At 35.3% G+C, this 23,650-nt stretch overlaps 3 protein-coding genes and 1 long non-coding RNA gene across 6 annotated transcripts; 3 read left to right on the top strand and 1 right to left on the bottom strand.

The window, feature by feature from the left end:
* Positions 1-929: 929 nt before the first annotated feature.
* Positions 930-7,918, top strand: LOC132602793 (uncharacterized protein At1g51745-like). 2 transcript variants are annotated; one of them, XM_060315567.1, is made up of 3 exons: positions 930-1,489; positions 3,940-4,940; positions 6,393-7,918. In XM_060315567.1, exons 1-3 carry the CDS (start codon positions 1,302-1,304, stop codon positions 7,505-7,507), a joined length of 2,304 nt encoding a protein of 767 aa, XP_060171550.1. In that variant the 5' UTR covers positions 930-1,301; the 3' UTR covers positions 7,508-7,918. The 2 variants fall into 2 exon arrangements, with proteins under 2 accessions (XP_060171550.1, XP_060171558.1); XM_060315575.1 differs by lacking the exon at positions 930-1,489 and adding an exon at positions 1,508-3,270.
* A 2,997-nt stretch (positions 7,919-10,915) lies between these two features.
* On the top strand, positions 10,916-13,385 carry LOC132602808 (uncharacterized). 2 transcript variants are annotated; one of them, XR_009567876.1, is made up of 3 exons: positions 10,916-11,225; positions 11,784-11,829; positions 13,066-13,385. It is a non-coding gene; the product is annotated as an uncharacterized LOC132602808 (long non-coding RNA). The 2 variants fall into 2 exon arrangements; XR_009567877.1 differs by having other exon boundaries at positions 10,920-11,188.
* Positions 13,386-16,999: 3,614 nt separating this feature from the next.
* On the top strand, positions 17,000-20,459 carry LOC132602815 (cell division cycle 20.2, cofactor of APC complex-like). The gene is made up of 5 exons (XM_060315601.1): positions 17,000-17,495; positions 18,108-18,380; positions 18,955-19,224; positions 19,308-19,889; positions 19,993-20,459. Exons 1-5 carry the CDS (start codon positions 17,397-17,399, stop codon positions 20,131-20,133), a joined length of 1,365 nt encoding a protein of 454 aa, XP_060171584.1. The 5' UTR covers positions 17,000-17,396; the 3' UTR covers positions 20,134-20,459.
* Positions 20,460-20,991: 532 nt separating this feature from the next.
* On the bottom strand, positions 20,992-22,507 carry LOC132602822 (late embryogenesis abundant protein At5g17165-like). Its single transcript, XM_060315610.1, has 2 exons — positions 22,288-22,507; positions 20,992-21,498 (listed from the first exon to the last, which is right to left on the bottom strand). Exons 1-2 carry the CDS (start codon positions 22,383-22,385, stop codon positions 21,246-21,248), a joined length of 351 nt encoding a protein of 116 aa, XP_060171593.1. The 5' UTR covers positions 22,386-22,507; the 3' UTR covers positions 20,992-21,245.
* Positions 22,508-23,650: the final 1,143 nt, after the last annotated feature.

The following is a 23,650-nucleotide window of genomic DNA, read 5'->3' on the forward strand; positions in this document are numbered from 1 at the left end:
CATAGCAAATCATCACAAAATAATACTTTCAACAGAATTTGTTAATGCAATTCTTCATTATTCTACTGCAATTTACCTATCACATTCAAATCCACCATTTTTATCAAAGCACCCTTCTAGTTTAGCCACTCGATATTCTTAAATTGTATTTGAAAATAAGTCTTTTTAAACCCTAATCTCAAAACAAAAAGTTGCCGTAAAAAACATGGAAATAAGATATATAATTCCAAAATATTGTGAAATCTTATGAGAAAAAATTTAGTTGGCCAACTGATAATTGGAGAGAGATATGGGTGAAACTGTTTTTGTAGAAAGAGAAGCCGGTGGCGTGAGTGGGAGAGAGAAAGAAAGTGTGCATGTTTAAGATCTGAATGGTGTTAAGACTTGATTGCAGTTCTGATTCATTAGGACCCAATCTGAATTATTCAAATTCAAACTTCCATTAAGTGTAAACAAATGAGACCTTAGTGTAATTCTCTTGGGATGAAAGGTGAGAGGTGACAACTAACCCACACTTCTCTCCTTCAAAGCCAAGTGACACACCCCAGACCTTTTTCATACATAACTTGTGTTTTTTCCGGTGTTCCACCTAATGTTGATATCTGTTTTAAATTCGACTAATTCGGATTCACTTTGATAAATTCCACTTCAAGAGCAAAACTACTTCTTCTAGAGAATACTCAATATTCATAGCTTAAGCCCGAAATCACTAGCTAAAGATAGATAAATAGTTACCGCTCTACTAAAATAATCAATGCAACCGTGTTAAATTTAGTAAGCGTAAAATATCATCTTCTACTTTAATTGTAATGGTAACGTTTTTTAAATTATTGATTTTCATTATTTATTGAGGAGTACTTGTTGAGTTGTTGTCATTTTTAAACTACTTAGATTAGATAGTGTAAATAAAAATAGAGTTCTATAAATCAGATTAGAGGAAAAAAAAAAGAAAAAGTAACATAACTCGTCGGTTTAATCGGTGAGTCAACATAACCGAATTCAGACTTGACACTCAACCTCGTCAATCAAATTACGCTCGTACATAAAGCGCAAAAATAAGACTCTGAATGAGAAAAACTTTGAATTAAGTGGATGATCACTAGATGTAATTTTTTCAGAAATCCGTATATATGAATTTTGACTGGAAACCCTAACCCTAGCCCCAAATTTTCCAATTAGATTCTCCCATTTGCCAATCTTCAATTCCAATTCTCCATTTATTTTCTGATAACTCAGCAATCAAAACCCCCAATCGTCTTCACCATATATTTGTATATATATAAAGATATAGGTATAGAGAAATGGTGAGCTCAGGAACAGAATCAGGACCGTTGGATTGTGGAATTGGGAGTATAGTTTGGGTCCGAAGGCGAAACGGGTCGTGGTGGCCCGGTAAAATACTGGGTCCTGATGAGCTGTCAGCTTCTCATTTGATGTCTCCAAGATCTGGTACTCCAGTTAAGCTTCTTGGAAGGGAAGATGCCAGTGTGTAAGTCCTTTTAATTTTATCTTATAGTGGGAACATTTTGACTGCAAGATAAATGTTGCATGTTGATATTGTTGAATTATGAACTTGTAATAACAACAACCAACATACTCAGTGTAATCCCACAAGTGGGGTCCGAGGAGGGTAGAGGAGTGTGCGCACACCTTACCCCTAGCTCGTGGAGGCAGAGAGGTTGTTTCCGGCAGCAAAGCAAAGTAGTTATGAAAGAGGCAATATGGCAGTAAAGAAAACATGACAACTAATAAGGAAAGCAGTACAGAGCATTTTGAAAAAGAATAGTAACAACAACGGAAGTTATGAACTTGTAATAATTGTATTGTTATCTTGCATGTTATTGATGGATTCTTAGTTGCAGTGAACTTGGAGTATATTTGTTAATGACACTATAAGTAGTGAAATTCCAGTGAGTTTGCATTGTGATATTTCAGTTAAAGTTGGGTTGGAGCAGTGGCGGAGCCAGCAAATTCGGCAAGGGTGTTCAAACTTTGAATGGGTGAATATTTTTTTTTTTTTTTTTTTTTAATGAATGGGTGCACCGAAAATCTTAATATTAAACTACACAATTTTTAATAAGATTTGTTTAGTTAGAAAATTTAATAGGAAAAAAGAAGAAGTTAAAGACACACTAATTGTGAATTGAATAACATTCACGCTGCTGAAAATGAGAATCGAAATATAAAATGGCAAAAATTTAAAGACTCCATCCAGAATCGAACCTGAGCGGAGCATAGTAAGGCTTTTTGAACAGCCTTGACCGCTGAGCTAACCCACTCACTTGTGTCAAGGGTGTTCAAAATATATTATATCATAAAATAAGATAGAAATTAACCTATATCCGTCGTGTAATTTCCGGCGAAGGGTGTTCACCTGACCACCCTTGGGTGGTTGTAGCTCCGCCACTGGGTTGGAGGGGTGGTGAGCGATAAGTGAAGCTACTTCAAAAGTAAATTCTGGACTTAATATGTTATAATATAGGATATTATAGGATAGGATTCATAGTTAGAAGTTTGGACTCTTTGCTATCAGTCATTACGAAGGAAGAAAAAGAGAATTTGATATAATCTTAATTGTTTCCTGATTAGCTTGTGTTCCTTGTTAAATCAACGTGTAGTGGCTTATACCAAAATCTTATCTGGGTTATGTTGGGTGGAGGAGAATGGTAATCGCAGATTCTCTGATCTTGTATGTGAAGATTCTTGTGTTTGGAAGATTAGCGCTGGTATGCGTGATAGGTTTGCAGGCTGGCTTAGTAGATCAGGACTCTAAGTATTGGTTGAAATTTCTTTTTTCTTTTGAATAAGGTAACAAAAGTTGAAATTTCTTTTATAACCCTAAAAATAGGAAACAATACATAATGATAGTAGAGATCCCCCGCCCCTTGTGAGCTATATGTGGAATATTGTTGCCTAAGAGGGTAATATTGAGTTTTACTTAATTTCTTGAGATTTGAGAATAAGATTATATATGCAATTATAGAAGCTCTATCTCCTGAAAGTACACAATTAAAGAACAAAAATACAGAGGAGAGAAAAAAAAATAGCAAATATTTGTGAGTTGATATTCATTGTATTTAAGACCTGTCGCCACAATCTTTCATAATGTTAACGAAAAGCTTATGAGGTTGAGGCAAGATTCTGATTCATCCACTTGAGAGTTTTACTTAGGCGGTAATCAAGCCGGTGCTTGTAGAATCGGAGACGGGATCAAGTCAGGAAAGTGTTGCAGAAATGGAAGTGTTCGCAACACCAACACATACTGAAAAGGTACTAATTAAACCAACCATTAATAACTAGTTAAAGCACCAGGAATGGTCCGATGCTGCTAGCAAAACTCTTTTGTTGAGTGCGTGATCATGACAAGACTCGAGGACGAAGTCTGGGAAGGACACTTAACAAAGCAAGAATTCTTACAGAGTTCTAACATAATGCTTATTCTTTGTCCAACGCAGTACATTTTGGGATAAACAATTTTTCCTTGTGAGGACTTTCCTTCTCCATGTATTAGGCTTCAAACCCTCTTTGTTTGTTTCTTCTATATGAGTAGGATTCTTCCTTTTTCGTGAATCAGCGTTTAAAATCTGTATGGCGCTGGTGAGGGAGTGGCTTTATTTTGTTGGACAGACTACTGTTTGGTTATCCAGGGCAGTAGGGCCAGCATGGTCTCATTGAAGTGATTAGAATTGTCACCTGTGATGATCATCTAAATTAAAAGAAAAGCAAAATGAAGAAGCAAAAGATGCTTGATTCTATTATTTGCTAAATGCTGCTTTCACCGCTTATTCTTGATATATAGAAATGCTACTCATAGTTGGGGGAATACTGTATCTTCATAAGTTATGCCATCTGTCCAATTAAACTTCATTTTCTAGGTATAGACACTTCATAGTCTTAGTAATGGTATGTTATGGTGTTTCTTTGTGTGTGTCTTACCAGGGATTGGTATAATTTGGAGAAGTCAAAGCGAGTCAAAGCATTCCGGTGTGGCGAATTTGATGATTTTATTCAACGGGCTGAAGCTTCCCTAGGTATGCCTCCGAAGAAAAGAGAGAAGTATGCACGACGTGAAGATGCAATACTTCATGCTCTTGAACTTGAGAGGCAGTTAGGTAAAAGATATGGGCTTTTAGGTTGTTCATCCACTGATAGAAGCAATAAATCTACTGATGATTTTTCCGGAAGAGAGTCACAGACATATTCAAAATACTTGGATAATGGAAAGGGGAGACGTTTAAGATCTAAATCTCGTCAACTTTCTCATAAGTCTGGTTTCTTCGTTGAGGAAAAGAGTACATGCAACTTTTCTTCTATACAGGAACCCAAAGGTCATAATCAGTTTAGTGGGGATGATGATAATTCCGATGTACCTCCGAGGATGAGAGGTTTACAGGATTTGGGCCTCAGTACTGCTCCTTCAGAGCATAGAAATCTTCCATCAATTGCTTCAGATGGTGCTGACCTACCTGTCCTTGATAGGAGCGTTGATGCCGTTCCTGATGGGATCTATAACGCAGAACGCCTAGTTAGTATTGAGAGAAAAAATTTGTCAGTCAAAAGGAAATTATCAGATGAAGGCTTGGCCGAAGAAATTCTTGTCAAGAGGCGTGGTAGGAGCTGCCCTCTTGCTCAACTTTTGGAGAGTTCTGAAAATTTACCTGACTCAGGTTCTGTTTCTATCTCCGAGATGGGAGAGGAGCATCCAGGAGTTGCAAAGAAAAGCAGATGTAATTTGGCAGAAGAACCTACAGAATCTTTGACTGTTGAAGAGAGTAATCATGCCCAGATGGAACTCTCAACATTGAAGCACAAAGATACTGGTTCTCATCCTGCTGAGTTATGTGAACAGAATGCTTCTGGGTCTACAGAATATACCGAAACTGATTCTTCTGAAACAGATTCTGCGGAAGATACTGATGACGAGTTGGCCACAATTTCAGGTTTCTCCCTTCTCAATCTCTCACAAGCCACCTTACATGTAAATTCTTTTTCTCGACACAATGAAGTCGCATCAAACAAACAAAATCTTTGAGGCCACGCTATGATGCCTCTAAACTTTGGAACTTTGAGATCTTTGGAGCTGAGTGGACAAACTAAACTATTTCAATCCCTCACTTTCTATGCTTGTGTCACCTTGTGTGTTCTACCACCCGTATATGAACCAAATCCTTCCGTGGTTCTCCCTCTTTCAGTACACACGGTATGGCACGGCCGCCTTGTTCAATCCTCTAAGTTTGTACTGGGACTTTTAGGGGTGAAGCTGTTTGAAAGTGGCTTTAACTGGTTACTTCACCATCATTCTCTATCACTTGTGAGCAAGTACAAAGTAGTCCTAGGTTCTCAGGATGTCCAAGTTCCATTAAGGACTTTCATGTGCTATGGTAGAATCTAGGCTTGCTGCAATGGAATTTCTTTATTCTGATTATTTTAAAAGAAATATTTGAAAAGAAAGAATTTGGTATTTGGTCTTGCATACTGTCACATGGTTGGAGTTGTGATGTTCTAAATTACTAGTCCTTTCAATTAAAAGGGAACTGGAAACATCCAAAAGGAAAATTTAGGTCCCCTTTCTCAAAATATTCTCAAGAGATTGCAAAATCTCTCTCTCTCTCTCTGTGTTCTGTATTTTCTTTTGTGTTTTTATAACGGAGGTGTCCGGTCAGCTTACATGCACGTCGTCTATACCACCTCTATATGTCTCTTTTAATATTTATTGCTCCTTACTGATTGTAATTTAAATTTTTTATGAAGGTCTAGGGCTTGTTAGTTTGATAAGTTTGTATTATGATTTAGCAGCATGCCGTGTACCAAAAAATCCAAAGACAAAAACAAAAAATTACAGAGGAATGAGATGTGGTACTTTTAGCAAGGAAAACTATTACCTGCCTTGTTCCAGTTGGATTTTGTGGCTAATTTGGTGAGTTATAGACTATAGAGTTGATTCAGAGATGTAATCAGGTTTTAAATCTTAGAACTTTAACAGTTCCAAAGGAAGATTACATTTGAGCGACAAGTATACATGTTCATAAGTTAATTTCTTGATATCTCTTCCTAATACCAAGTCGGCATTATTTCTGATTACCTAAAGAAAAAGGAAACTCCATTCTATCATGCCTAAGTGGTGCAGTTTGCTGCCTGCTAGTTGCTAATTTTTTATCATTTTATGTGAAATTTTTAATGAATTGGTTCTCTGGAATAATGCATTGTTTTTGTATCTAAAGTGCAGAATCATACATCTAATACTGATTATGAATGCATAGTTCCTTATCACTCTTTTATTGCTCATCTCTTGACGTCATGAATCAGATCTTCCATGCGCATTGTTCATTTAAATATAGAAGATAATAGAATGTTCTGCTTCAGTAGGCTAACTTTGCTTGTTGCTAATGCAGATGGTGCAGCATCCATTGAGCTAGAACCAAAATATATAGGAAGATCTGAAGCACAACCTGGACATGGAAGCATCAGCAGCGAGGAACTGGATGATGGAACTTCTCATACATGTCATCAGGAATCTGTCTCTACTGGATTTGGGGTGTCAAAATGGCAATTAAAAGGGAAAAGGAATAATCGAAGTCTTAACAAGAGGCCTCTGGATCCTTTTGATGGAAACCTTGCGTTAAGACCTTGTCACATGAATAGCTTCAGGGGAAAGAGGGGTTATGGTTCTCTTCAAGATGATCCCGTTATGAACTCTTGGGTGCAAATGGCTGGGTATGGATCTAGAGCTCCACGTAATGCTGGCCAAAATATGTTCAGTTGCGTGGATTGGGCTTGGGATGATCAACCTGCAAGCAAAGGTTACTGGGAGGAGTCTACTGAGGGTTTTGATTCTGTCAATAGCTACCATCACTCCGGTGGCAGGACCATGCTGGTCAATGTGGACTTAAAAGTCCAATCAAGCTATCAGAGAGAGCACGTGCCTATGATTTCATTGACGAGTAAGATAAACGGCCAGGCGATAGTTGGATATCCTGTCCAAATTGAGGTGCTTTCAAACGGGTCTTCTGAAAGCCTCCTTTGGGCAGTTGATGGGAATTTCCCAGAAACATCTGATAATGATACAGCACTCCAACCTATGTGGAGGACTGCTCGCAGGACTGGCAATGTTCGCGTTCCACGGCCACATGCATCATCAGCATTGGATAATGCTGAAGGAATCAAGCATGTACAAGGTTTTGACCGCGACAAAAATGTCCAAAAAGCTAGCGTAGGAGGCGTTGTTCAAAAGGGAAGCATGACAAGGACGGCTATTTCCCGGCCTGCCATAGAAAGAACATTTCCAAGAAAGTCCGGAAAAAGGATTAGTGTTTCTTCTTATCAAAAGGTAAGAACACTTTCTTCTATAGCCTTGCAGCAGAAACATAGTGATCAGAAGGGTAGTTCCACCAGTCATCAAGTGGATGCGGCAATCAAACGAGAGACATTGCCAACAGTCATTGCTTGTATTCCAGTTAAGCTAGTGTTCAGTAGGCTAAGTGAGGAGTTGGTGGGCCGTCATCAGTAATAATTTCTACTGGGGCTGAAGGACATCAATACAGACAATAATATAGTGGCTTGTAAAAAAATGGAGGGATCTAATAATATAAATATTGTACCAGCTAGCAGACCATTTCTTGGTGATCTTTTTTGCTCCAGGCAAATGCAGCTTGAATGTGAAGGTAAAGCCGGCAAGGCATACCATAGGACATTGTTTTAGGATGGTATCTCAGTTGTACATGTTTTTTTTTTTTTTCTTTTCACAAGTAATTTTATTTATTTATTTTGTTTTTGAGGTGTGGGAGTGTGGAAAGCTGAAGGTGGGTTAGACACAGATAGTAGGCTCTATCTATATATATATATATATATGACATTATGTATGTAAATTGTATAACTTATCTATGACTTGGTGCCTTTCCCAGCGTGAAACAAACAGAAATTTCTGGTGCTCTTCATCAGACTCAGCTGCACTTACTCGCACGAAGTTTACGTCAAATAAATGCATATAATTTTTTATAATTTAATCATAGTAGTGACGTGTATTTCCACTTCAATTTCCGGCTCTTCTGGTTAAATTGTTTAGCATTGTGACTAGGTGTATGTAAACGTGTTAACCGGTTTGAACCGGACCGGTAACCGGTTAACAAACCGGCCAGTTTCCGATTAAAAAACCGGAACCGGTTAAAAACCTGAAACCGGAACCGGTCCGATTCAAACACGTCCAAACCCTTTTTTTTTTTTTATAGTGTATATATATATTATAGTATTTATTAGTATATTGTAGGTATATTTACATATGTTATATAAGTTTATAAGTATAGTTTATATATTTACTGACTGACAGGCTAACAGCAAGTCAGCAATACAGCATATATGTGTGTGTATATATATATATATATATATATTAAGTTATATGCTTAAATTATATTACATATATCTAAAATATAGTAAGAATATATTTATATATATCAATATACTTAAGTTAAATAACTTTTATATATATATATAGTTGAAGTATACTATATATACTTATATATTATAACTTAAGTTATTTATAGCTTAATTTTTTTCTAAGTTTCTAAATTCGTATATATATATATTAAGTTATATGCTTAAGTTATACTACATATACCTAAAATATAGTAAGAATATACTTATATATATCAATATACTTAGGTTATATAACTTATATATATATATATATATATATATATATATATATATATATATATATATATATATATATATATATGACTTAAACTTATATATATATATGTTTAAGTTATATGTATACCATATATTATAAGTATATTTTAGTTATTTTTCAAGTATATAACTTTCTACTTTTTAATTTAAGTAGATGTATATTATAAGTATATTCTTGATATATTTGAGGTATATTCGTAACTTAATATAAGTAAAAATATGAACACAAGTAAATAGAAGAAAGCTCAATGAGCCATATATTTTATTCATTCTTGGATAACATTTATTTGCAAGTTGTAATTTTTTTTAACTTGCAAATAATACATAAGTTGCAAAGAAATAGTAGAATAATAAAATCACCAATTCTCAATCATTTGGTTAGTTTCCCCCATATCATATTCGGCCACGGAGATATCTTCAAATTCTTCCATTTGGTCCGGTCCACTTGCTATCAAATCTTCAATCTCTTCCTCTTCGCCTTCCTCCGCTTCTAAGTTTTGGTTGCGTCGCTCCGATCTAATCCAATCGCGAATGCACACTAGTACTTGTAAGCTAAAGCTGGATAATGAGTGTCTATGGTCTCCAATTTGTTGTCTTCCTTGGCTAAATGCACTCTCCGAAGCCACGGTTGATACTTGAACCGTAAGGATATCTCGAGCCATTCTTAAGAGTATCGGATGACTTGCCTTGTATTTTTTCCATCATGCTAAGATGTCCAACTCATTTAGTTCCTTGATATCCACATTTGGCTGCATCAAATAAAAGTGATATTCATCAAAGTTTGCACTACAAGAAAGAGTTGGATGTGAATGTAAAACTTTTAAACCCGACAAGCCCTTTTTGCTATTTTGAGAAGTAGTAGGGCGTGGAGCAACGGGTGTAGCATTCTTCCAAATTAGAATAATGAGTAAAAACTTTTCTAAACTCGTCATCAATAGCGAGTTCGGCTTTAGCTAAAGATGGTTGAACTCCTTCTTCAATTTCTAGATGTTACATCCCGCGTTTTCACAAGTTGGAAGGCGTACGAGTTCAATGACATTAGTAACGGAATAAGTTTGATGAATTTTGAAACTGTTATTTATATGGTCTTGATATGGTATTTTCTTTTAAGTAAACCCCTTTTAGTAAATATTTGATAAGTATGATTTTCTATAGTTAATACTGTAAGTACTTCTGGGATACATTTTTAATTATGTGTGCGGTATGAGGACATTTAGAAATGAGATTTTATTTGTTATGGGTACATAAATTATTTTCTCTTATGAAAATCTATCTTTTTCTATTATGAGAATTATTGAGGAATACGTATGATAGATATTTATATCTGCACCATTGCTATATTATTACCATATGAATACTATGTTACCAATTAGATATAGTGATTACTAGATGAAAATATAGAAGGAAGCATATGGTGCTTTTTGTTTACAAAGTGTTATATGTAGAAAGTCCTTTTAGTTGGAAAATATGTATTATATATTAAATGCTAGGTGGGACAGCAAGGATGGAATAGCTACTATTAAAAGGTGTAGTGACTACGTGGATAAGTGGATTAATGGTAGGTATTAATTTTAGTAAATATAAGGAACATTACATTGATAGGATAAGTGTTTCGTACCATTAGTGCGTGAATTTGTTAAATTCCACACTTTTGTGCATTGGATTTGTTTTAAGTTAATTGACATAAGTTCAAGGACAATATTACTTATGACGTTATAAGTATTTATGCTATGTTTAACAAGTGATAAGTAAGTGTCGTGGAGGTTAAACGAATCGGAGAAAATAAGTTTTGTCAAAGTTTAGAAATTGAACAAGTTATAACGAACTATATGGAATTTTAGTCACATTCAAGTATGCAAATAAAGAGATCATGGTACAAAGAGTTTTGAGATCCCGAAATAATCTAGGACTTAACAAGTGTGATGACAGTGATTGTAAATAATATTTTATGTGTGCAAAAAGTAGTTATGGATTATTGCTATACCACAAGATTATAAAAATGAGTGTATGAGATGTGTTTAAAAATGATAATTGTTTTCGTATGTAAATAATTTGAGATCAAGAATAAATTAAAGTGGGAGAAATATGATCTAATTGTTGAATTAGTGGGGGACAACTGCTTTAATTGTTTATTACACGTGTGATCATGAAAGTGAGCCAAACTTATGACTCATATTAATGCTATATGCATTTAACCGTGGCTTATCTATAGCCAAGCTTTGTTTTTAATTTTAAAAAAAAAAAGTGCTGAATAGGAGAGACCACAATCAATTAATTAAGTCTTGAGATTTCGTTTTAGATAAGTTTAACAAATATGGGCAGCAACATTCCAATATATTTAAAGGCTATACGTACAGATTTCCTCTCTTCTTAATTGAAGTTTCTTAGGAGCTACAAAGGCAGCAACAATGATCCTTAACGAAATATGAAGAACAAACATACGGGTTTTACTCACCTTTTCGATCCGTTCCGTTTTGCCGTGTTGTTGACTCCGAGCTTTCAAGTAAGAAGAAGATTATTATTTTTTTTTGCCATATTAGGTAAGAACTATTCTCTCCTCGGTATATTTTTTTAGCCAAATTTATTAAGGTAAGGTTTAATATTTTCCTACATACTTTAGAAGATGATTAGTCCTTGTATGAATTAGTGGATGTGAAAAAAATTGCAAGAGTTGTGTATGTTGATATGGAAGTGGAGTTTGAGCCGTATGGGGCCAATTTAAACTAGCTATGGTGAATTAAGTTTAATTAGTGGTATGATTGTTGTTATCATGGATTATATGGCGAAAGGATTAGAAAGTTAAAGTTGAAATTTTGTTGATATGAATATGTTGTTTTCGTTGAATTGAAGGAATTGAAGATATGATTGTATCCATATGTTGTTGTTGGTATTTCTGTGTCAACAGGAGAACAATTGTAAATTTTGGATAGGTGAAAATATAGGGGAAGTGCTGCCGGATTTTCGCTAAATTTTAGATAATAGAAAATCTTAAACGAGAATATGTATAAGCTAGAATATAGGTTCGATAAGAAATAGGCTATGGATTTGTAAACTAGATAATATAGTTACTAACAATAACGTTACTCTTATATAAATAGGCTAAAAGAGCGACGAGACGAACGGGTTACGAATAGCCGCTAACAGGTATGTAAAGCTATCCCGATTCTTCTTTTGGCATGTCCTAGATGTACTAGGATCGGATTCGAGCCTCGAAAAATATTCTGTTCATCGGAATCCGCGTTTGAAAATATCCCTTTTTCATTCAATGGAATTGAACCCTATAAGTATGTTTTGATAAAGACTTGTGTAAATTTCTGCAAATTGTCTATAAAGTTATGAAATGTCCTTAGAACCTCTATAGGTGACCCCATAAGCTTAATATACGTAATTTGAGCCCACCGCTTCGTTGTCCCGAGGTGAGCCCACTATTTCCGATTTTACCCTTTTTGTGTTTATAACTTAATTTCAAGCGGTTCTAAAGGAAACGCCTTAACTACTCTTGTAACTACCAATGATACTTATTCTAAATACTTTATTGAATCTCTGTAAAGGTATGACATTTTGTGTCTCATTTAGTCTCCCACTATTCCCGCTTTGCCTTTTATTGTACTATTGCCTTATTTTCGAACAATATAAAATGAAACGTTTTAACTATCCTTTTAACTACTAAGGAAAATTGTTTTAATGATTCCCTCGAGTCTGGTAAACTATTTTGGAATATGAAAATGATCCCAGAAGGATTATTCTTCCGTAACTTATTATGACATACGACATACACTTACTATGATTCTGTCCGATTTCATTGGTTTGATTTGTCATCCGATATGCCTCATTGAGTCTCTGGAAATATATGGTATTTTTATTGCATTTAGTTTCTCACTACTCCATTCGTGGATGCCTCAATGTTTCCCACACTGAGCCCGGGCCAGGATATGTTGTCAAGCGTATTCCTCTGCATTGTTCGCCGTGCCTCGATGTGAGGGGGCAGGTATACATGTACATGGGTTGTGGAGTATGCTGTGCCATGTACACATATTCTGATATGATATGATATGATCTGTTATGGCCATCTGATATGATATGCTACGTTAAGGGGTTATACCCCTATTCTGATCCTTCTGTATTGTGGCACCAGCGTCGGGAGGGTGGCCACGTTTTGTCTGCCGAGTCCCTTGGCAGGGGCCGGATATGATATGGCATATTTCTGTATACACTCTGTATGTTTTGAAAATATGCATTTGATACTTCGGATTTTACACTCACTTTTCTGTACGTTCTGTACCGGTTACGATTTTGATTCTGTGATTCAGGCTTTACATATTCAGTACATATTTCGTACTGACCCCCTTTCTTCGGGGGCTGCGTTTTCATGCCGCGCAGGTACAGACGACAGGTTTGCTGATCCGCCCGCTTACGACTTTATTCTGTTATTTTGGAGCGCTCCTTTATCCGGAGCCTATATTTTTGTACAGTCTTCTGCTATTGTATATATGTACGCTATTCAGGGGTACGACGGGGCCCTGTCCCGTCTTATGATTCTGTTATGTTCTGTAGAGGTCTGTAGACATACTTGTGTGGGTTCTGTATATGTTTTGGGTTGTTATGATCGGTGATGGCCTTATCGGCCTCTACGTGCAAAATCTGTTCATCTGTGATATTTAGTAGCGCCAACTAACCTTTATATTAATATATTTTGATAATATGTTGGTTTGGGGTATCGGGTACGTTTGGGTGTCAAGTACGGACACTAGTCACGGCCTACGGGGTTGGGTCGTGACACTAAAAATGTATAAATTTGACCAACCAATGCTTTAGCATAAGACGCTTTTAAACAAGGATTTAAAAGAGAACCCAATATAAATAAAATTGGGATGAGAAAAAAATATTTCTTAAATTTTGTTGTCATATCAAAATAACCGCTTGATAACCGGGTTTATATTTATACTCTTGTAAAACTCTAGCTATTTCCGCTAAGTAGGCTAAAATTCCGGTTACCTGGGATAAAATTGTTTAGAAAAAGTAAGAGTTGTATTATAAAAAAATTCTAAGAGTTTAATACATTCCTTAACATCTTCCCAATGCGTAAAATTTAACCAATCATCACTATTAATATTATATTTGTTGTGAACTTGTTGTATGCGAATCCTATACTCATATGCTTGTTGTAGCATAATGTAAGTGTAGTTCCATCTAGTCTAAATTTCTACTTGAATTTTTCTAGGCCTAAGGTTATTTTTCACACAACAATTCTTAAAATCTCTAAGTCTTCCCCTATTAGCATTACAAAAAGAAACGCAACCGCCTCTATAACTTTTTGAATAGAATCATCAAAACGCACAAGACCATCTTTAACAATTAAGTTTAAAATGTGACAACTACATCTTACATGAAAAATATTTTTTAGCGGAGGGTTTAATTCTCTTTTTAAAAGACCAATCGCCTTTGTATTATTAGAAGCATTATCTAAAGCAATACAAAGTGTTTTTCTATAAATGTTAAAAAATCTCATAATAGTAGACATTGAATCCGCTAAAATTTTTCCATTGTGACGATCTTTTCCTTCATCATATAAAAAAGATATAATTCTTTTTTGCATAACCCAATTGTCATCAACCCAATGACATGTAATAGCAAAAAAATCTAACTTGTTAAGACTAAGACCCAAATCAGCGGTAAGAGAAACATTACAATTTAAAGAATTAAATACATGGCGCAAATAAAATCTATATTTTTTATACAAATCTATAACATCCGCTCTACAAGTACTTCTAGGAATACCCTCAAATAACAGATTATAACAACGTTGAATGTAAGTAACAAACCCCAAACCCGAAGGAAAGAAAAATGGTAAACAATCATAAACTACCATTTTAGCTATTTCTACATGCTCTTTTTTCTTGTCATACTTAAAAATTTTACCGGTTCGTGGGTCTATCGTCATTTGAATACCCCCCACATTTGAACCCGTTTGCTCTCCCCAAACATCCATATGTTTCTTTTCTCATATGAGCATTTAGTGTACCCGTTCCACCATCCTTACTAGTTTCTTGCTTAAAAGTAAATACTTGTCCACATAGGGTACATTTAGCTGTTTGACTTTCCCTATCCTTAGTCATAAATTTTCAAATTTTAGCGGTTGGCTTACGAGTTCTAGGCGATTTGTCTTGTGTATGTGATTGTACAGGACATGTATCTCCTATGGGATTTTCAGGGGCTTGTGTGTCATCATCATCATCATCATTATCATCATCAATTTCATTAAAAGTGTCGGTATAATGTTGTTGCATTGCCTCATGACCTAAAAGTGGATTATTTCCACCAACATCAATACCTAAATTAGGCGTTTCTTCCACAAATGTTTCCTCATTAAGCCCACGCCTAACAATACCACTACTACCGGCACCACGTCTAAATCTCTTCGCCATTATTGAATAGAATTAATTTAAATCACACTCAAATAAATCACAAGAAAATAAATTGCAACAAATTAAATTGCTAGAATTAAATTGCGTAAATTAAATTGTGAAAAATAAAGATAGAGTTGGAACGAAGGTACCAAATTGCCGAACTAATTTCCAACAAAGTGAAGGCAGCTAGAATTGCAAATCCACCAAAGCTACTTCGGATTGTTGCAAAATCACCAACTCCACCAACAATATTATAATTGCAAAATTAATAATTGAAACTATAATAAGACTTTATAATATTTATTTGAGAGAAATTTAAAGTGGCTAATTGTTGCAAAGTGACTATAATTGAGAGATTGAGATTTGAGAGAAAGAGAACAGTGAATTGGTGTGGATTAAAATGGAAATGGAGAGGGGTTTATATAGGGGTGGGGGATGGGTTAAAGTGTTAAAAAAAAGTTTGGGGGGGGGGGGGGGGGGGGAAGGGGTTTGGGACCGTTTGACAACGACCATTTTTGCAACGGTCAATTGGGCTGCCCCAACGGCTCTATAAAAGAGGCACATTTAATAAAGCCAGTGAAATTAATTACTAAAATGATAAAGCTTTGTTTGGATATTTAAGAAAATATGCCACAATATATTACTTCCTCCGTCACAATTTATATGATGATGTTTGAGTGAACACGGAGTTTTAAAAAATAAAGAAAGACTTTTGAAATTTGTGATCTAGAATAAGTTATAAAAATTTCTGTGGTTGTAAATCATTTCATTAAGGATGAAATGGAACGTTTGAATTTAAATTGTTACGAAATATAAAAAGATGTCAATTTTTTTAATTAACTAAAAAAAAGTGTCATATAATTGAAACCAAAAGAGTATATAAAATACCCAACTAAATATAAATAGTGTATATTCATGCCATTGAATGTAGAAGTATTAAAGAGTTTACAAATGAAATGAAGAAGTGAAATTATGTGAGCATCAAGAAAAAAGTGAAAAGTGAAAAGTAAAAGTGTAAAATGTGACATATGATTAGCTGATAATTATTACATGCTATTTGAAATGACATCATTTGTAGTACCGTACATATGTAAATGAGCACAATAAAATATATTGAAGATACAAATGAAAGAGAATGAATGAGAACTGGGGCCCATGGAAGAATCAAAGGCAACGCTTTAATGTTGGTTGTGAAATTACAATACTACCCTTGGTCAACGATCTTGATTCTCAAACCCATGCTTCTATAATAGTATAAATATAAATGTATTGGACGAGTTTCAAGTCTGTCTTGGTTGGACCAACGTCGTTTATTGCTTACAAATTTCGTTTCAGAAGGAAGTGAAAAAAGAAAATCCCTCTGACTCCGTGTAATTAGCTAATGCACATGTGGCCATAAAACTTGTCTTTTAATGTTGAACTTGATCTGTCCCCTTAGATAAATGAGTTTGTTAGTTCTCATAAATGGCGGTATATGTATTTAAGAAATCATTTTATTTTGGTTGTATCCAAAATTATTGCCCAATTAATTCAGTTGATGTTGGGTAAGCCTACTAACAAGGTAAACACTCCATACAAGGAAGTTCTAAATCTTCAGGGCTCGAATTCTAAACTCTTAGTTAAGGTAAAGGAATTTCAATCATCTAATCAATCATCACACTCCTTCTGAGATACCTAAAATAAGATGAGTGCTGAACCATCTCTCCCACGAACAAAATCCGTCCAAATACATTTTACTCTTTGTCTCACATAAATTGTGTAAAGCTTTTTTTTTTCTTCATAAAGTAGTGAAATTACACGTCCACTAATTTGTGAAATTAAAAAAAAGCCTCACGTAATTTATGTGAATTGCGTGAGGCATAAAATAAGTTTGTCAACAAATTGCAAAAGGCCATCTCAAGGAATATAGCCGTTGGAGGAGTATCACGCAAAATGCAAACCCTAGAATCCTCGTGGCGGCTACTAGCCGTTAGAAAAAAGAAGCACAACTGAGACCAATCCCAACAAACATAGAGACACACTATTATAAATCCATAAATTAAACCAAGGAGACACAGTCCCATCAATCAATTATCTTAATCATCTTCTTTTTGCAGGACACAACTTGGGTCCTTCCATATTCTCACTTCTCAACTCTCTCAAGCAAATCCACAAGCGCTCTCTAATCTACTTTATTGTTCTTCAATATTATTACTATTATAACACTAATCTTTATTTTGCAGGCTTTAATAATCTTGTTTTCTTGTTTCTCTTATTGCTATCTCTGCCTTTCTACATACTATATTTGTATCTTGTGCTAATAACATGGATGCAGGATCATTAAGTTCTGTCTCAGCAAGTAAATCCAAATCTCGTTGCCCTCTCCAGGAACAATTTCTACAAAGGAGAAATTCTCGTGAGAATGTATGTCTACCTTCGATTATTGTCTCTATAAAGTACTACTACTTGTTTCCATTTATTGGAACAATACTTGTCACAAGATGGTAATTAGATTTTGAAATTAAGAAAAAAAGGTCAAAAGAGAGATGGGATTTCATCTACTTTGTCATCTGGGGTTGATAATGAGGTTTGCTTATACTTGTTTTATGTGTGTTTTTAAGAGGAGGGGTTTGTCATAGACATTGATTGCTGATTTGGGTTATTAATTACAGTTGGATAGGTTTATCTCAGTTCTACTTAACTCTGATTATTGTCTGTCAAGATTACTACTTCTTTCTGTTTATTTGTGTTACCAGATGGTAATTTGGATTTTGAAATTAACAAAAAAGGCTAAAAGGGAGATGAGTTTTCATATACTTTGTCATCTGGGGTTGGCTTTAATTTTCTTTTTATAGAACAAACTGAGGTTTGCTTAGACTTGGTTTGTTTCTTGAAATTCTCTGTGCTTTTTGTTTATTTTAAGTGATTCTTTTTATAGAAGAAATTGAGGTTTGCTTAGACTTTTTTTATGTGAGTATTTAAGAGGATGAGGGCTTTGACATAGGCATTGAGTGCTGATTTGGGTTATTATTACAGTTGGATAGGTTCATTCCGAATCGATCAGCGATGGATATGGACTATGCACATTACATGTTGACAGAGGCAAAGAAAGGTAAGGAAAATCCAGCTGTTAATTCTCCCTCCAGAGAGGCATACAGGAAGCAGCTTGCAGAAACGTTCAACATGAACCGGACCCGTATACTCGCGTTCAAGAACAAGCCACCCACTCCTGTTGAGGCCATTCCAAACGACTTCCAATCATCCGTTCAACAGGCCAAGCCTGCTAAAGCCCGTCGATACATTCCACAGGTGAGTTTACTTACATGGTCTAATGTTGGTATTACATTTCATGAATCATCATGCCAATTATTCTTAACTGTTGAGTTTCAAAAGATTTAGGCATATTGCTGTAATATAGTAAGACCTCTCTATAATAGCCACCCTCAATAACAACATTTCACTATAACAACCATGTTTTATGTGGAACCAAACTTTCTGGTTATGTTACATTTTATGTTCTCCTCTATAACAACATTTTGCTGTAGCAGCAAAAAAAAAATGCCGGACCAAATGATGTTTTTATTGAGAGGTTTGACTAAGTACATGTCAGTACCAATTATATATGTAACTGAATCCCGTCCTTATCGGTTTCATTGGTTTATTTTTTGCAGACTATAACAACCATGTTTTATGTGGAACCAAACTTTCTGGTTATGTTACATTTTATGTTCTCCTCTATAACAACATTTTGCTGTAGCAGCAAAAAAAAAATGCCGGACCAAATGATGTTTTTATTGAGAGGTTTGACTAAGTACATGTCAGTACCAATTATATATGTAACTGAATCCCGTCCTTATCGGTTTCATTGGTTTATTTTTTGCAGACTTCTGAAAGGACACTAGATGCTCCAGATCTAGTAGATGACTACTATTTGAATTTATTAGATTGGGGCAGCAGCAATGTTCTTTCTATTGCTCTTGGCAGCACTGTATATCTGTGGGATGCATCTGATGGTGCTACTTCAGAACTGGTCACCGTTGATGAAGAAATGGGACCTGTTACAAGTGTAAAATGGGCTCCTGATGGTAGACATATTGCTCTTGGTCTGAACAATTCTGATGTTCAGCTCTGGGATACAACTGCAAATCGACTGGTTTGTTTCTTAAAATTCTCACATCATTGTTTATTTTAAGTGATTCTTATGCTAATAATATATGCTTTGTTACATTGTTGCAGCTGAGAACTATGAGAGGTGGTCACAGATCCCGAGTTGGCGCTCTAGATTGGAACAACCACATATTGACAACCGGGGGAATGGACGGTCAGATCATAAACAATGATGTGAGAATACGATCGCCAATTGTTGACACTTACCAAGGACATCATCAAGAAGTTTGTGGTTTAAAATGGTCAGCCTCTGGCCAACAATTAGCTAGTGGTGGAAATGATAATCTCCTCCATATATGGGACAGATCAATGGCTTCTACCAACTCATCAACAGAGTGGCTTCACAGGCTTGAAGATCATACTGCTGCTGTTAAGGCCCTTGCTTGGTGTCCTTTCCAGGGTAACTTATTAGCCTCTGGTGGTGGTGGCGGTGACAGGTCCATTAAGTTCTGGAACACCCATACTGGTGCTTGCTTGAATTCTATTGATACGGGCTCTCAGGTTTGTGCCTTGCTATGGAACAAGAACGAACGTGAGCTACTAAGTTCTCATGGTTTTACAAAGAATCAGCTCACACTTTGGAAGTACCCTTCCATGGTAAAGACAGCCGAGCTTACTGGTCACACTTCCAGAGTTCTTTTTATGGCACAAGTAAATTCTCATGCTATTCTGTTGCTTATTTTCTAATTAATCAATGTCTGAACCATACGCCAAACAAAGAAAGGAACTAATATTCTGGTTTATTTTGTTGCAGAGTCCAGATGGTTGCACAGTGGCATCTGCAGCTGGGGATGAAACTCTTAGATTTTGGAATGTATTCGGAACTCCCGAAGTTGCAAAGCCTGCACCAAAGTCAAACCCTGAGCCATTCGCTCACCTGAACCGTATTCGGTGAATTTTGAGGGACATTATATTGTGAGAAGTGACGGAATCTCTGTAAAGTATAATCACAGCACAAAATGCTCGTGAACCAGACAAATGCTGTATGTATTGTGTAAAAAAGATACTTCGGTTCATTTTCCTGTTATTGTTGGTGGAGTTTCGTGAATGGAGGAGCTATTTGTTTGCTTAAGTTGCTGCAATAATTTTTCTTAGTCACCTATAGTGACAAAAAGCATGTGTAGATAGATAAAAGCAAATGTTCTTCAACATAAAGATATTGTATGATTGTGGAACTACTGAAGTCCCTGAATAAGATGGAATTACATTTCTTACTCCCAACTTTGTCGTTTACAAAGGCTGTTGACAATTATTTGGTATTTTTTTTTTTTAGCGCTTTGTTGGTCCTCCACGAACCCATTGAAAGAAAATTGCAGTTTAAAGATGTGTTTTCCTTTGTCAATTCTGTCAACCTATGTTTTGCAGAAGCAAGGCTCACAATTTCCAACTTTTGAAAGATCAGCGGGTTCGATTACATTTCTCAAAGTTCTTAAATCTGTCAAGTTCTGTTTATACAATTCAGTTCTAAGCTTTTGCGTTACTGATTTTACTTGCCGTTCGAACAATGCACACTCAGAGAGCTTCATTTCATTAGCAAAAAATGAGTATAGGAGAATATCCTTTAGAGAAGTGTAGCAATGCTCCAACATCACCGTTATCGTTTACACAATTCATTAGATTCTCGGTTTACCGAAATGTATTCAATTTTTGATAAAATTTTCAGCCATTGAAAGAGAAATTTCTAATGTGTAAATCTTTTGAGGAATTTGGATGGTATAGGCTTTCCTGCCGCAATTACACAAAGGGAAAGGACTTAATAGAAGTAAAAGGTTATTATTACAATTATACAATATACTAACAAACATTTGATAGCAGTGCAGAAGTAGTCTTAATCTACACTCTTACTATAGTTCCAACTCAATTGTTACAGATTCGACAAACACAAAGCAAACATATTTCACCTTTGCTGCTAGCCACTACTAGTACTCTAGTTCTTATGTTGAGGCACCACTCTGCTATCTAAAGTGAGGACAGATACACTTGAAACGACTATGTTATTATGAAAGATTAAGCGTAGGCTGGCTTCTCAAGATCCTCGAGTGGGCGGAAGAAGGCCTTCTGTTCCAATACAGAATCTACACTAACACTCGCAGGCCTGATGTGGAAACCACTGTGATCGGTGGCTGGTCCAAACACCCCTGTCTGAGGGTGAGGAGCCCAGTACTTGTCTGATTGTGTCTTGATCACTTCATCTGGCACCACAAAAGGCTGCACATATTCCTCCGGATTCTTGTCGTACACTGATGCGTGCACTGCCCTCCTGCACAAGTACAACACACCATCTAAGCAAGACATTCAATACACGATTGAAGGGGCAAGTTCCTACTGGTATCAATTATTCGAGACGTCCTAAAACGGTATGATGTATTTACACAAATCTAAATTACTAGTATCTATTGTATATAAGTTCTACTGAATTCATTATAGTCTCAATATCCTCCTACTGATATTTTGAGCAGTCATATATAGAAATAAACCAAATTACAAAAGCCCAAGATCAGGGGGACAAAATGAAAATTTTCATGGATAAAGACTTCCAAACTTCTATAAAGATGCTACAAATATCTCCTATGCATAAATCTAAACAGAGTATAAGTATACGCGCTTGGACATAGATTTGGTTGATATTTGGAAACATAAGTTTTTGAAGTTGAAGTGGGAAAATGAATTTGGGAGTTGAAATTGTGTTTGGAAATGCATTTTAATCGAAAAAAGGTTTGAAGTTGTGTGAGTGGAAAAAGATTTTTCATTTGAAAAATTGGTTCTGAAAAACTCATCTTCAAAACCGAACCAAAAAAAGAAGATTCAACGTATAACCAAGCTTTGTTGTTTCCTACCCAAAAAAATATGTTTTGATTTCCTTTTCTTCAAGAAAAGGAAAAAAATATCCAAATGGCTCCTAACACAATTATCGTGCACAAGATTCTTGAATACACCTGAAATCCCCCATGTCATGATCATTAGCCCGAATATTTTGCCAAAGATTGAAAACTAGTACATGCAAAGCTCTTCTTAACAGAAGCGAACTATAGACAGATAATAATTGTACCTGGTAGAGAGGGTAGGTGAATTTCCAGCACTTGCGTAGCTCTTCAAAAATCGCTTCCCCAAGCTAGCTAGTCCACGGTTCTGTAAACTGGTGGCCATTCAAATATAGTATTAAGATCAAAGGGTATATAAGAGTTCTTAATCACTATCAAGAATCTCTCTCGAACACAATAAGCAAATCAGAAAGAAGAATTAGATGAAAAGCTCAATGTGGTGATCAAACTCTTTGGCTCTACTTCCCTATTTATAGTGAAAAATTCAAGACTCCATAGTGGACTATGTAGTTTAATTCCGTCTGTCCCTATAGTATCTTCCTGGGTCCCCACCTGCCCAGTTAGACATAGTTACCAGTTTGGTTAAAATGGCCATTATTAAACGATATTAATTATTGGCTAACAACGATTACCAAGGATCTATTAGCATTAATACTTATTTGATTAATCCGTATTTAATTGAAAGTCGTCTTTGTGCCGTCATAGTTTTTGGTCACATAAAGGATGTGGACCAGAAAACAAAAAAACAAAAGCCTTCCCATTTAAACGAAATTGATTTAACTCCTCTAACTCTTTTCATGCCCATTAAAGAAATAATAAATACAAGACAAAGTAATTTATTAAGTTATCCCTATTTATTAGATATTTTTGAAAATTGAACAATATTTAAAAGAATTACTTATTTTTTAATGCATGTCAAGGACATAGTTGGAAATAATTACAAACTTTAAAAGAACAATATTTAAAAGAATTACTTATTATTTTTGGGACTTTTTTTTTTTTAAACTAAAGTGACTGTTAACTTGGGATGGACAGAATACTATTGACTTATTGAATTGAGAAAGATAAAATGGACTCAATAGGTGCATTTTCAATGTTTTCTTTTACTACATAAATCTACATTAATTTCAGCCCTTCAATTATTGAAATAATATGTCGCTAAGAGTCATTTGTATATATGACTAATTGCATAATTACGGTTAAATACATTCAATATATTACACTTAGTAAATGATGAGAATCATCGTAATTTTTATTTATGGACACGAGGCTCATAAACGTCCCCTGTCAGCTATGGTATTATATTGAGCTGAATGAATTATTAAATCATGAGAATATAGTGGCATGACTTTTATGTTTTAATTATGTTTATTACACTCTCATGTCTTGTTTGGCATGGAGCTGGTGAAGGTTGCTGGCTGGATAAAACTTAGTCATGCTTTTCGAATTACGACGCAGTTAATTTTAACTTATCTTCTCTTCCATAAAATTCAATGGAAGAAAATTATAAACAAAAGATTTACTCTTAATGATTCTTTTAAGTTAATATTGCTCTTATTAATTTTATTTACTCTTTAACAGTAAAGTCTA

The sequence above is a fragment of the Lycium barbarum genome, chromosome 1 (assembly GCF_019175385.1).
Source record: "Lycium barbarum isolate Lr01 chromosome 1, ASM1917538v2, whole genome shotgun sequence".
NCBI classification, from domain to species: Eukaryota; Viridiplantae; Streptophyta; class Magnoliopsida; order Solanales; family Solanaceae; genus Lycium; species Lycium barbarum.